This window comes from Sinocyclocheilus grahami, unplaced genomic scaffold, assembly GCF_001515645.1.
Source record: "Sinocyclocheilus grahami isolate Dianchi unplaced genomic scaffold, SAMN03320097.WGS_v1.1 scaffold627.1, whole genome shotgun sequence".
Classification (NCBI taxonomy): Eukaryota; Metazoa; Chordata; class Actinopteri; order Cypriniformes; family Cyprinidae; genus Sinocyclocheilus; species Sinocyclocheilus grahami.
Window position 1 is genome coordinate 145362 of NW_015505806.1, and position 15512 is coordinate 160873.

General features: G+C 38.3%; 1 protein-coding gene across 1 annotated transcript in view; it reads right to left on the bottom strand.

Moving 5' to 3' along the window:
* Positions 1-4227: 4227 nt before the first annotated feature.
* The window catches only part of LOC107557980 (S phase cyclin A-associated protein in the endoplasmic reticulum), a 133173-nt gene continuing 121888 nt past the window's right edge, over positions 4228-15512 (bottom strand). The window contains exons 29-31 of the mRNA XM_016241578.1: positions 7075-7266; positions 5724-5772; positions 4228-5048 (exon numbers count right to left, since the gene is read on the bottom strand). Of these exons, the coding sequence (XP_016097064.1) occupies positions 4942-5048; positions 5724-5772; positions 7075-7266 (348 nt within the window). The 3' untranslated portion in view covers positions 4228-4941. The remainder of the gene's footprint in view (positions 5049-5723; positions 5773-7074; positions 7267-15512) is intronic.

Here is a 15512-nt window from a genome sequence, read left to right on the forward strand (position 1 = left end):
TATAAATAGTACGCCAAATAAAAACGAAAACTGGTGTTATTGATACGCAAAAATGGACTTTGGCGTGTATATGCTACGCACGTATTTGGCGTGCATATGATACGAAATTTGTTGGCGTGCATATGATACGCAGTTTTCGCGTACATATGATACGCATCTATCCCACGACCCTAATCCTACCCATCGCCTAGCATATACACGCCAAAGTACATTTTTGCGTATCAATACCACGATTTTTCGTTTTTATTTGGCTTACTATTTATACTCACTTTCATGAGATCGGGTTAAGATACCAAGAAAGATTGGTTACATATGTGGTTAAATAAAACCCGGTGATAAGAATTTTCACAGGACATTGCTGTCCATAAATACATACACGTTCTTTAATAGTTATAAGCATTTTCATGCAGGCATATCTGATTTCCTACATTCTAGTCATTTTCAGGCGTTGATGGAGGATTTATACATCTCACAGGTGAATTTTCACAGGACATTGCTGTCCATAAATACATACACGTTCTTTAATAATAAGTTCATCTTTATTATCTGAAAAAAATGGGAATTCCGACAGATGTTTTGGCGTTCCAAAACAAGCCATTCCACATGTCCCTAGTCTCAAGCTGCCCGTTTCAACAGGAAATATGTAAATCGAGATAGTTACGCGATATTGAGAGGTCTTTAGGAAATACACCTTAAAATCTGAAATCTTGCATTGAGGTGTTGTTACAGTGTTGTCTATTCAAAACCTAACAACAAAAATCTTACAGCGATTAAATACTTAAATATAATATTTCCATAGGTTACTGAATTTCCATAGGCATTTTTTAAACATCTATTTAACAATGTATAGCCACCTTTCCACTGCACAGAGGCGGTTTGTGAGAGGCCGTTCACGCAGGCGCAGCGCAGACAGACGCCGGAGCGCATTCTGGGTGGAACTCCTCAATTCTGTTTGTAAGGACAGACAACAAGAAGTAGGCTATTTAATTGAAACATAACCAAAGCCCAAACTTAAGCTTATACTTTAATACATTACCACTATTCTTTTGCTGTCTTGGAAGTAGGTTTGCTAAACCGTGTTCAGATCTGATCCTGATTACAGCCCATTAAATCGACTGCAATTAAGACATCTTAAATAGATTCCGATAAAATATCTCTTGTAAATGACTAGGTTTGTCGACATCAGCGCTTATAGATAGTTGCTGTAGGGAGAAATAACGATTCAGATGGCATGGCCAGAGGTCAAGAGCTGCATCTTGGTTCAAATTCCGCCACTAATTTAATAATTTAGACCTAATTAAATAAACGCATACTTAATCCAAGTTCATGTTTGTATAAAACAAATCTCGAAATTCTTTGCGAAGCACAACTCTGTCCTTGTCTGTCATGTTAATTTGAAAAGTCAAAGTATTTAGCTAACCTTTAGTTTATAAATCTAAAAACCAACCCATATTCGACTCTTAAAGCTAAACAACTAATACATGCCCCTTTATGGAAATGTCGTGTGTTAGTTCATATATTCATGTTTAAATTATTCCTTACAATTAATTTTGAAAACTGTCACAACAGACAAGCTCAAACCTTGAAATAGAACGAAATAATCTATATCCAAATATCTTGGATGCTGACAACAGGCAAGAAATGTCAAGCACATTCAGGGCTTTTCTTCAACCAAATTTAGTTTTTGCCTGTTGAAAAATAATATTTATTAGCCAAAAATATAAATTTCGTATAGGCTATATATAAAAAGCTCGTAAAATTCACAAGGTATGCGAAAATCAACTGGGGGACAATTGGAGAAATTACAAAGGTATTTAAGTAAGAAAAATTAATAATATTAAGTTTGACATAGACTGCATAAAATGCTGCAAAATTATTATTGAGCACAAATCAAATTTTCACACAATCGGTTTAGCGAAACAAACATTTAAACAAACAAACAAATTAACTATTACATTTTGAAGCGCTTTACCATAAACAAAAACCCGTAATGATGTAAATACCTAATTGTTTGAAATTTGCCATTACATAAGCTTTTTATTTTACACATTTTCCCACACGGCGAAAAGCGTCAATTTGTCGAAAATGACATTGTTAATCTGTATTTCATTGAATGGTGCGGTTGTTGATGTGGATTTAATAATAAAAAAAGTGCATTTCGGGCGTCTTCATAAAAACAGGTTTCTTCTTCACACGCTCACAGACGCTTTTCTTAATTACATGTAGAAAATAAGAGATGCATTTCAGTGAACGCAAGAGACATTCAGGCAAACAAATTCAGTCTCTAAAAACATGAACTCATGATTCATTAACTGACAGGATGTTTTTGCCTGTTGAAAAATAATATTTATTAGCCAAAAATATAAATTTCGTATAGGCTATATAAAATTCACAAGGTATGCGAAAATCAACTGGGGGAAAATTGGAGAAATTACAAAGGTATTTAAGTAAGAAAAATGAATAATATTAAGTTTGACATAGACTGCATAAAATGCTGCAAAATTATTATTGAGCACAAATCTAATTTTCACACAATCGGTTTAGCGAAACAAACATTTAAACAAACAAACAAATTAACTATTACATTTTGAAGCGCTTTACCATAAACAAAAACCCGTAATGATGTAAATACCTAATTGTTTGAAATTTGCCATTACATAAGCTTTTTATTTTACACATTTTCCCACACGGCGAAAAGCGTCAATTTGTCGAAAATGACATTGTTAATCTGTATTTCATTGAATGGTGCGGTTGTTGATGTGGATTTAATAATAAAAAAAGTGCATTTCGGGCGTCTTCATAAAAACAGGTTTCTTCTTCACACGCTCACAGACGCTTTTCTTAATTACATGTAGAAAATAAGAGATGCATTTCAGTGAACGCAAGAGACATTCAGGCAAACAAATTCAGTCTCTAAAAACATGAACTCATGATTCATTAACTGACAGGACGGAAAGGGCCACAGCGTTCTTCTGTTCCGAGTTCACTTCAGTCCGAGATCTCAGATGGTTCTGGAATAGCAAACGGAACGGTCAATACAAACAGCTCCCACTCGAGTGGTCACAAACACACCCGCTTCATTTTCAAAGCCCACCAACTACACCTCACATAAAATACATCCATTTTTAAAAGTGATATATTAAAAAGTCTCAGACAATCCAAATGACCTTAATTGATGTATACATATTCCCCCCCCCCCCAGATTTGGTGTAGAAGTGATGGTCTTCTGAAACTGGAGGTGTGTCTGACCCAGAGGCTCCAGCGCGCGTTGACACATCGGTGTGTTGAGTGACTCGGAGGCGGCGGCGGGGCGGAGCTGCTGTGACTCACACAGGTACAGAGAAGCCTATAGACTGAGTGTGTGAGAGAGAAGGATTGAACAGAAGCACAGCGGGCTGTTTGTGGTGCCCCAGGGCCAGTAAGGACCCTTTTACAATGCCGTTTAACCCACATTGCAGGTTCCAGCTCCACTTCGTGTCCCAGCGAATAAATTAGAACTGTAAGTTAGCCAATAAAAGCTCTCAATTAAAACACATCCCATGTTGCTTATTTTTGATAGAGATGTTCCTATAGCTATAATAAAATACAGCACTTTTTAAAATAACCTTAATCTCCAGTATGCTTAAACATTACAATCATGCATGGGAGTAGTGTAAAATATTGTTAATATATATATATATATTTTTTTTAAATTCAAGTTGCTTAATTTACAGTGGGGTCCAAACGTCTGAGACCATGTCGAATGTCAGTGATTTAAAATCTGAATGTAAATCTGGAAAGAAAGCTGTAGGAATTTTTAAAAATCAAAAACATATTTTAGATTCTGTACCATTTCTGGTCACTAATAATATACATATATATATATATAAAAAAAAGTAAACTCCTTTGTACAGATGTTCTTTAGATCATCTCAGATCATGCTGGAGAACATCATCATGAGGTTTGACGAACTTTATGCAGCTACTTTCATTAAAAAGGGAAATAACCAAACACATCTCTAATTCATAAATATTTTAAAGTTCAATTTTCACTCAAATTGTTATGTTTGCAAGATAAAACATTTGCATTAAAATAGAAAAACTCAAAATAGAAGCAATTACATTAGTGGTCTCAGACTGAAAATTAGAGACTCCCTCGACTGTTTATATTCAAATATCCAAAGCATATTCTGGTAAACAATATTTCAAAGCAAGTTACAATAAAAGAACTCAAAGATTATGCACTATTAAATATTTTATTAAACTCGTCCATTTCTTAAATTAAACTTACATGCTTCAATGCATTAACAAAAGGGAAAAATGTGTAGAATAACTTCACTGTGTATTAATTACAGTATAAAAAAAGTGAACAAGCAAAGAATCACAACAACAACTAAATTATTAAAAATCATGACGTCAGCTACAGGAAGAAATCTTCCTCTTTATGCATAGAAACTAATTGGAACAAGAAAAGCAACGGATGAGGTAACTCATCATTCTCCCGAAATTAAACAAATGCTTCTGTTTATTCTGCATCACTCCCCAATATCTTTTTATTTACAGAAAAACATGGTCAAACTCAAACTTCACAATTAAACTTTTTTACACAAAAAATACTTCCATCCAAAAACTGTTGAAAGCTTAGAAAGAGATTTGCTCTTTTGTGAAACACAAGATCACTATAAATGTGTCCAAAAATGTATGTAAGGTAAATCTGTAAACATTTGATTGCTTATAAATACACGTGAGATAAGTCAAGTTTGATTTCAGTGCGCGCTAATATATATATATGTTAACATATAGTTACTGGATGACTACTAGGAATGCCTCACTACTGATTGACAGGGTGGATGATTCGTACCCTAAACACCTCCAGCACAGCGTTGCACTGCAAGTGTACATTTCGACTTATCTTCAGTGAGTGTAATGTGCTCTTGTAAATGACTGCAGCGCACTCGTTCGCTCACTCCTCCTGCTGCTTCTTGAGGAAGAACTGAAGTGCAGTATCCCACTGGTCTCTGGGGAAGCGGTTGGAGAGCTCGCAGAAGTCCAGAGAAGCCCAGCCCTTCTCTGATGGTGAAAGATCAGAGCGTTAGAACTGACACAGGAAGTAAAGCATTAAACCAATGCCAGAGAAGATCATTTTGTGAGCAATAAAGACATTCATTTGAACTAACGCACTTTAGAATGGAATATGTGGATTTCTGGATCCAGTTGACAATCGGAAACATTTATAATCCCATTTAAAATGTATAATATGTATATTTAACACTTTCTCGGCGCTGAAAATCCTTTACCTACTTTGGTGTTCCCATTCAAAAATGACCAGCCTTATAAAAACTGCTTGTAAGTCTCACATTATGCTATATTATCACCTCATCTTGGATTCAAACACTTGTTTACTTTTAATTAGCACAGGTTTTGTATTTGCTTTTCAAACTGATTGATCGCAGGCTTCATTGATCTGATGTTGACCTCAGTTTTTGAGTGAAAAAAAGCATTGTGTGGAGATAATGTTCAAAAACTCCAACTCCAAAGCATTAACTAGCATTTTCAGGCAAAAGAAAATCATCTCCAGGTCCAAAATGACTGGAAGGCAACATGAGGGTTTGTAAATTGTACCTTTTAAATGTACAAAAGCAAATTATATTTAAAATGCACGCATGCACTTAAGCAAAGATAAACTGATGCAAGAGAGCAAATAGTCTTGTTTTTTTCCTCAAACAAGTTAAATATAGACCTTACCTGAATGTGAAGCTTTGCTGTCCGATTTGTTCTCATTGGTAGCACAGTCCTAGATTACACATAAGTCAACAGATTTGATTATTTATTCCATTTGGTCGCATTTGTGCTGCAGATAATTCTTCTATCCTGCTTAAATATGCACAACAACTATAAGTAAACCATATGTATTTAATAAACATTCACAGTTTGTGAAGTGGCTAGTGGCGCAGGAATTACTTCAGATTAAATAGCCAAATCGCTTTTTCATTTTTGAGTTTTGGATGAAGTGGGTAAAGTTTTATTAGTGTCTTTCCATTGTTTGAACAGGTTGACGATTCCCTGTCCTTGTTAAGAGTTGGAGCTAATCTCTGTGAAAGTAATGGCAGCGGTGCTGTAGTGTGGAGAGCGCTGTCAGGAACAAGATGAAGGGAAAGGGTGTTTACAGCAGGCTCAAGAAGTGGCAGGTAAATCCACTCAAACAGACAGAGGAAACCATCCATTTGAGCAAAGGAAGCTGCTTCTTTTAGGGGGTGGTGGGGCGCTAGCAACAAAAAGGTCATGGGTTCGATTCCCAGGGAATAGACCAATAACTTGCATTTAAGTTAAAAGAATAAATTTTAAATGTAAATTGCTAATGTTTTACTAAATGATAATGCATTGTAAAATCTCAAATTTGGGCATGATTTGAACTGATTCGATTCCAGTTCAATTACAATAATTTATAATTGTTCTAAAATATGCTAAATGATACCTAGGAAGTATTTTAACATAACAATTATACACTACACTTTTGAATGTTCTAACACATGCACTGTATTTATTTGATTACTCTATTGTGAACATTGTTGCATAGGTTGCTTTAGTAAATCTGTTAAGGGGTGTTCACAATAGCAAGTTTAAATTAAGTGCAGAATCTGAATACTGCAAAAACAAAAAAATAATTTCAATTAATTTGTTCCCAAGATGTATTCGGTAAATGCGTTTCCAACGATTTTCAGTTGTTTTGCAGCTTCAAATCACTATCAGTGTGAACACCTCTTTATAGCTGGAACATAGTTTGAGACATGCTTGTGAAACAAACATCAACATTACTCCATTTAGTGATGCTTATGACACAATTTCTTCTATCCCAGATAAATACATACATCTAAAAGCTGTATATCGACTCCACTGTAAAGTGAAACAATGGGTTGGATGAACCAATAGCGGTAATTTGGGGCAGGGCTGTTTGACTGACTAATGGAAGACGGGAAAAGAGTTCAAGGAAGTTTTGTTATGCTAGTGGCACAGAAATGACAAACTTCAAAAGTACCGAATTTCCTTTTTATTTTCAAGTTATGGATAAAGTTGCTAAACCAAAATTTTTTTTTACCTGTATGAAGGTGGCCAGCAGCACACAGCTCATTTCCTGTTGCAGGATGACCTTGTTCTGCAGGTTATTGTAGCAGGCGCAGATGAGCGAGGGGAAGAGCACTTTGATGAGTCGCGGGTGGCTGAAATACTGGAACGGCAGCTGACACAGTTTCTGCAACACGCTGGGCTGGCGGCCAGACTGCACAATCACCTGGAACACACACACACACGTGCAACCAGTGAGGCCAAAGCCACAGCCAGCTGTAAATCAACCCACCCCTCACTGCCCATCCCACACATAAATCTGCCACTAAAACAACACACAAACAGCCATTAAGAGGAGAAATAGAGGGCAGTGCCTCCCAGTGCACAATTACACTCCATAAAACACAGACAGGGATGCCTCATCCACTTCTGCTCAGTATGTACGCTGAGCACACACAGGTTCAGATTTGCTCCATGGGAGGACACAATCGAGCTCCATTCCAAAACCTAGTGAGCTGCCTTGCTACCCAGGATTGAAATGGACACGGAACCTCATAAGAGACCAATTTGTATTGTTTTATGTAGGTGCCAACTCGCACTAAGAAATTGCGCAAAGGAGACTCAATTTGCAACTGATTTCAATAACGTTAGCATGTTGCTATGCTAACAGCTCCATACTTTGACAAGTTAAATAAATACTGATTTAAACCGTCCACTTTAAATGGCACATAACTGTATTATCTTAAATTTCATAACTGTCAGTGTTGAATTACATTTTTTTTAAACACTTTCCTGCCTCAGGCATTTTGGATATAGATTTGCACTGAGCTTTTATCCACAAAGCATTGTTCTGGACATAGAACCTCATAAGTGACCAATCTAGAATGTTTTATATAGGCAGTAACTCAGTACAAATAACACACAAGTTAGCATGTTGCTGTAACCCCTTCGGGTTCTACTCAACCACACTCGCACCGAGCTGGATTTGAACTGGCATTTCCAGCATGGGAGGCAGGTGCGCTAGCAAGGATGCTAAAGACCGCAACCTCTAGCATCTGTTGCTAGCGTGCCTCTTGCGATTAGGGGAGTGAGGTTTACCTGCACAGCACTTACTAGCTGGCCTCCGTTACACTCACCCTCCTAAATCTCTCTCCCATCCGGGTCACGGCACCAACATAACCCCTTCTGGTTATACTCCCCTCACTCGCTCCGAGCGGGATTCGAACCGACGCTTCTGGCAAGGGAGGCGGACACACTAACAAGGACACCAAATACAGCAGTCTCTAGCATCTGTTAGTAGTGAACTTTTTTAGTAGTGAAGTTTACTTAGCTGGCCTCCGTTACATTGCTATGCTAACAGCTCTGACAAAGTAAAAAATAGCACACAAATATTGGTAAAATTGTCCATTTTAAAAGACGCTGAACTATTCTAACCGTCAGCTGTCAGTATTCATTGAAAATAATCTTTTCCGCCTTGCCTGCCACATTGGATTTAATTTGGAGTTTGTCACAATGCATTGCAGGATTGAGTTATTCATGAAGGATACATGCGACTCAGCCTTTGAATCTGGCGAGAACTTATTTCAAGGTGCACCTTTCAGTTGGGACCACAAAATTGTGATCATATTCGAAGGTTGTAGCAAATCACTGTTCAACGAATTGAAAATAAATGGTGGCCACAACCTTTGAAAACCATTTATTCTATATTAAGATCTATAACATGCTGAAATGCATGTTTGTGGGTCAGGTTTTGGAGTTGAACCTTGTTTGAGACATGCAAACAAGCCCGGTCCCACTTTAATAAATGAAGTAATACCCGTAATGCAGTTCGAACCAGGCATATGGCCCCCCTTCGCTTTCCCATTTATCACTGCATTCAATCACACAGCCAAATACGGACCACCTCTTAGAATTAAAACCAAATCACCACGGGTCTGGACTGATTAAACGCAGTGCTGGTGATGGGGGAAAAAAACAGGGCATAGCCCCTAAATGCTACAAGCTTCCAACTCTGAGGGTTTGGGAGCCTGGGAAGGCCCTTAACTAGCGGGAAGGGAACCAAAGAGTTGGGAGGTCACCACAGTAAATCCTGCCTAGAGGGATTTGGGGGGAGAAAGATGAAGAGAAGGAGGGGGTGTTAAACAGTCCCTATTACAGGTACATGTATCCGTCCATTGCTGCTCTGCCCCAAATGCAAACCATAAGGGAGGGGTAACATTCCCTGGGAAAAGGGTGACATAAATTACCAGAATTTACAAGATTTTAAAAATATTCTTAACAATACTCTTTCCATGGTATTCTCTGCTAATACCCCTCAAGGGTTTAAGGGCTTGACAAACAAAGCGATAACTCACTACTTTTATAATTTAAAGGGTGAAGCACCTTAAAATGTAGTTCTACAGCAGTGTTCAAAGGCTTTAGGTCCATGTCACTCTGTATTAGGAACTGTTTAAAGATGCCTGGCCGAAACGACTAAAACAAACCACCGTGGAGCCTTTTAATGGTACTCCGAGCTGGAGTACAGTCTAGTCCATGACTGTCCGGCATCTGTCGACCAAACACCATGATTCAGAAGCTTTTCGCAGGGTTGAAATGAATGCTCTTGCTCTGCTACTATGGAACAAATGGTGTAAAACATCTGGTTGTTTTCAGCGTAGGAGCTGCGTAGTGTCAGAATGGTGGGCGAGATGAAGGAAGGTCTTTTTTCGGCCAAAGGCGTAGAGTACATAATCAATCTCTCACATCAGTTCTGGACAAGACTTGGGAGTGGTAGAGATACTGCTGTATTTCTAATAATTCATGAGACTGTTAAAAATTACAATGGCGCAGACATACCGGATACCCGTTTACCTCATGAACCCTTGGGACCTTCAGTGGGTATTCAGAGCTTTAGACTGATTACTTGTCATACAACAAGTTGACAACATGCTAGGTAATGTTAATTAAATGTGAATTTTTCTTCCCAAACAGGCTGTTTCATGTGAATAACATTGGGTAGGACTTAATTTTATTTATCAGGAAACTGGTCATTAAATATCAGAATTTGCAGTCAATTATTGAAAACTACTGCAACAAAACACCACCAGCACCTGTTGATTGAAACTTGGTGAGGTCTTGGTGATTTTGACTGAAAAGACGTTTCAGAGGTTGTGCAAGTTATTACAGAGAAACGATATTGTTGAAATATGAATAATGATATTGATTTCATTGGAATCACTTTAGAAAAGTTTTTTTTCTTTCCAGCTTATGAATTATAAAAACATTGACAGCCAATCAGAATCTATCCTGCCTTAAAGGGCTTGCGTATTTAAAGTGGCAGTCAACATAATTGCAGCACATGCTTACAATAAACAGAGCGTTACTGTGCCTTGGTGTGGACGCTAATAGTTATTGTCATCTTTATATTTATGTGGTGTGAATGGGCCTTAAAGTCCCCATGAAATCAAAATTAAAGTTTTTTGGGTGTTAGTATCAATATGTTAGTCTTAAGTAGGGCTGTGTATCAACAGCAAAGTCACGATACGATGCATATCACGATACAGAGGCCACGATACGACTGCACTGAATTTCACCTCAGCAGAATTTAGTAAAACAGCTGTTTATTAAATACTATAGTGCCATTTCTAACTATTGGCAGAGCAGGCAGCTGACCTCTGCATTATGAAGGGCCTCCATAACTGACGTTATCTATAAGGCAGTGTGCTCCAAAACAGTGACAAAATTCGGATTTAGAAGATATAAGCATTCAAAGCTTGCAGTTCGTCACTTTCGCCAAAATGGATCAACTATTTTTTTGACATCACCTCGTACTTCAGCTTCTCATCAAATCTTCTGACCAATCAAATGCTCTCTAGAATCTGAAGCGCCCGCCCCCTACACTATAAATAGACACTGAATCTGCGGCTGAGATCAGTTACTTGTTCACAGTGTAGTATTTCCTGTACAGTGAATAGCACGTATTGCACAATGTAGGCGATAGGGAACGATTCAGATAGTGTAAATATGCTTTTGATTGGGGCAAACGAGGTCTGGTTTCACGTTGTGTCACACAAACTACTGCAGCACGCCTTTGGCTCCGGTCCAGGGACGCGATCGCACGGAGAGAATCATATGCGCGAGTCGGCATATATTAAACAATTATAAAACTACACAGCCTTAGCATGATTATGATCACTATTTTGTTTTACTAAGAGTTTCACATTGCAAACATCAAAATCAGCGTTCTGTCAGCTTATTCGGAGCTAAAATGTCTGACAAGCACTTAAACGACTTTGAACTTGCATGAGATTTTGAAATTAACGTCAGTTTCATTAGTTGCCAACATTTTGATTTGCTCCTTTAAAAATGGTTTAGTTTTGATAGATATCTGCATTCAGTTGTATACGTAAACTAATTTTGCAAAGCAGAATGAATTTGTGTAAATAGTTTGTGAAACCATTCTTTCCCAATTTGAGAGAGTATGAGTTGGTCTCCATCTGTGGGGGTTGCGGTTTTGTGGACATTCCGCCCACAAATCACGCAGCCATCTCATATAATCCTTCAGCATGCGGTGCTTCATCTTCACACACCTAAACAATGAGCCCCCCCTCAAGTGTCCGCGGAGGGGAGAATACAGCTCTGAGAGAGCAGAGGTTACTTACTGCCCCAACCCAGGCAGCGAGCTCACCCGCCTCTCTCTGGCCGAGAGAAATTACCCTGTCCTTAACCAGCCCCAAACTTGGATTAGGACCTCAGCCAAGTCCTCCTGTATCAGCATCTGCAGAGGTATCCATTCAGTCATTGACATCATAAAAGCAACCGCAGGCATTTGAACTTGCGATTTGAAGCGATCCCTCCCCCACTTTAACACAGATGGCCATAAAGAAAGGAAGAGACAAGGCCTAGTGTCTAGTGTTGGTCTTAAGTTGAGAGTACTGGAGTTTTCAAATGGGGCAATGCTTTTACGGGCGGCCCATTACATAACTCCCGGCCTGTCGACTGAAAACAAAGGGAGCGTAAAGTTAACGCAGTGAAACGCAAACAAGCACACTCAGAGCGGCTCAAGGTGAAGAGGAAGGAGACCTGTGGGCCAGGGGTTTGCTCTTTGATGAAGACTTGATAAGACGGCAGAGGAGAGATGAATGGCGACAGTAAAATGGATGGCCGGTAGGATGATGTACGGAGCAATAACGATTAAAAAATTTAAATCTTTAAATCCAGTAATGTTTTTCTCCTACTGTGAAATGTGTATTAAGATTATATCCAGGAAACACAATGATTTCTGTGGTACTGCATTGAGTATTTCTTTTAATAATGGAAATAAATTATGGTTATTGGAAGTTGGCCATTGAGAATTATTACAAACTTAACCGTAATGAGGAGGGACATTAATTAAATCTGTTCAGAATAAATACCAATCACCAAAGGGACAGAGTATAAACTTCTTAAATCAGGGGTTTTCAAACTTTTCGAAGCCCCCAAATATGATGATCCTCTTGCAGCTATTTACAGGTGCATCTCAATAAATTAGAATGTCGTGGAAAAGTTGATTTATTTCAGTAATTCAACTCAAATTGTGAAACTCGTGTATTAAATAAATTCAATGCACACAGACTGAAGTAGTTTAAGTCTTTGGTTCTTTTAATTGATGATTTTGGCTCACATTTAACAAAAGCCCACCAATTCACCATCTCAACAAATTAGAATATGGTGACATGCCAATCAGCTAATCAACTCAAAACACCTGCAAAGGTTTCCTGAGCCTTCAAAATGGTCTCTCAGTTTGGTTCACTAGGCTACACAATCATGGGGAAGACTGCTGATCTGACAGTTGTCCAGAAGACAATCATTGACACCCTTCCCAAGGAGGGTAAGCCACAAACATTCATTGCCAAAGAAGCTGGCTGTTCACAGAGTGCTGTATCCAAGCATGTTAACAAAGTTGAGTGGAAGGAAAAAGTGTGGAAGAAAAAGAAAAACCAACGAGAGAACCACAGCCTTATGAGGATTGTCAAGCAAAATCGATTCAAGAATTTGAGTGAACTCAAGGCTGGGGTCAAGGCATCAAGAGCCACCACACAGAGACGAGTCAAGGAATTTGGCTACAGTTGTCGTATTCCTCTTGTTAAGCCACACCTGAACCACAGACAACATCAGAGGCGTCTTACCTGGGCTAAGGAGAAGAAGAACTGGACTGTTGCCCAGTGGTCCAAAGTCTTCTTTTCAGATGAGAGCAAGTTTTGTATTTCATTTGGAAATTAGGGTCCTAGAGTCTGGAGGAAGGGTGGAGAAGCTCATAGCCCAAGTTGCTTGAAGTCCAGTGTTACGTTTCCACAGTCTGTGATGATTTGGGGTGCAATGTCATCTGCTGGTGTTGGTCCATTGTGTTTTTTGAAAACCAACGTCACTGCACCCGTTTACCAAGAAATTTTGGAGCACTTCATGCTTCCTTCTGCTGACCAGCTTTTTGAAGATGCTGATTTCATTTTCCAGCAGGATTTGGCACCTGCCCACACTGCCAAAAGCACCAAAAGTTGGTTAAATGACCATAGTGTTGGTGTGCTTGACTGGCCAGCAAACTCACCAGACCTGAACCCCATAGAGAATCTAAGGGTATTGTCAAGAGGAAAATGAGAAACAAGAGACCAAAAAATGCAGATGAGCTGAAGGCCACTGTCAAAGAAACCTGGGCTTCCATACCACCTCAGCAGTGCCACAAACTGATCACCTCCATGCCACACCGCATTGAGGCAGTAATTAAAGCAAAAGGAGCCCCTACCAAGTATCGAGTACATGTACAGTAAATGAACATACTTTTCAGAAGGCCAACAATTCACTAAAAATGTTTTTTTATTGGTCTTATGAAGTATTCTAATTTGTTGAGACAGTGAACTGGTGGGTTTTTGTTAAATGTGAGCCAAAATCATCACAATTAAAAGAACAAAGACAACAATTTGAGTTGAATTACTGAAATAAATGAACTTTTCCACGACATTCTAATTGATTGAGATGCACCTGTGTGTGTATGTGTATATATATATGGTGGCTAGGGTTGGCCACCATACTCACAACAGCTGCTTCTGTCACTTTTTCACTTGAAAAGAAGTGCATTTATTCAGTGGCAGAACGACTGAGAATGGGAGACGTTTCAAAAGTGCGCTCCACTTCACTTCAGCGCCAGGCACGAGTCACACGAGTGCGGAAACAGTACTGTGCTTGCGGCGCGTGATCTTCAATTGCACGCACAAAGACACCGGCGTGCCGTGTAGCCAGTATCCTTTCACATCAAAGCGCAAAATAAACTACGTGGCATGCAATGCCATGGTCAGTTAAGTCATGAAGTTACCAAAAAGACGATTAAAGCTGCCTTAAAACTGTGCATGCATGTAATATATTTTATATGAGAACATTTAAGAACATGTCTCTGAGACGCCGAGTTTGCTTTAGAAACACCAGTATTCTGCTTGCTTCCAATTCCTCACACACATACACCACTGGAACCTTCCGTAAAATAATCTTTCATAAAGTTCGGAAAGGTTGAAGTGAATTACAAGGACATTCACGGGCTTCATTGCACCGGATGCACTGTGAGAGACGCACGCTTTGTTTGATGTTACCCTTGAAGTGTGCGGTCTCGCCCGTCTGTATTTTCCTTACAAATGCTCTACGAAGTCATCATTTATGTGGTTTGGAATGCAGTGAACTTATACTGTGTGTGTGTGTATATATATATATATATATATATATATACACATACCTGTATATATAGCTGGGTAGATTACTTACAAATTGTAATATGTTACTGATTCCAAATTACATGACAAAAATTGTAGTCAGTAACAATCCATTACATTACACATTTCAGGTAATATAATCAGATTACTTTTAGATTACTTTTGACCTTACTCACTTATCACATTGATTTAAATAGAATCTTGTACCATATTGATATAAAAATACAAAAAGAAAGAAAATATAATCCATTAATTGAAATTAACCACATAAAGTGGATTAAACATTACATTACGTCAAGGTTTCCCAAACTGGGGTTCTTAAAGGTACTGCAGAGGGTTCGTGAGTTTAATGAAAAGTTAATCATTAATTAAATCATAAAAGTGTAAAATTAAAATAAGTCATTTTAAAACAACAAATCAAAATAAAACTTCCTAAAAAAAATGAAATATTTTATTTGCTTACCCGCATGTCATGTGACCATTAACCAACGTCAGAGAACCGTGAACATGCAAATGTGATACTAAATTATTAAATAATTATTTGAAAATCTCAGGGGTACTTTTAGTAAATATATTAGATGAAAGATGGTCAGATTACAAAAAAGTTTGGGAATGCCTGCATTACATGTAAATAAGAAATAATGTGAATTTGTGCATTTTTAATGTGTTTGAAAGACAAAAGCCTTGCAAAGGCATTGTAATAGATGGTTAAATAACCTACTGAGTGATAATTCAGATAAATATTAATGTGCTCATCAGT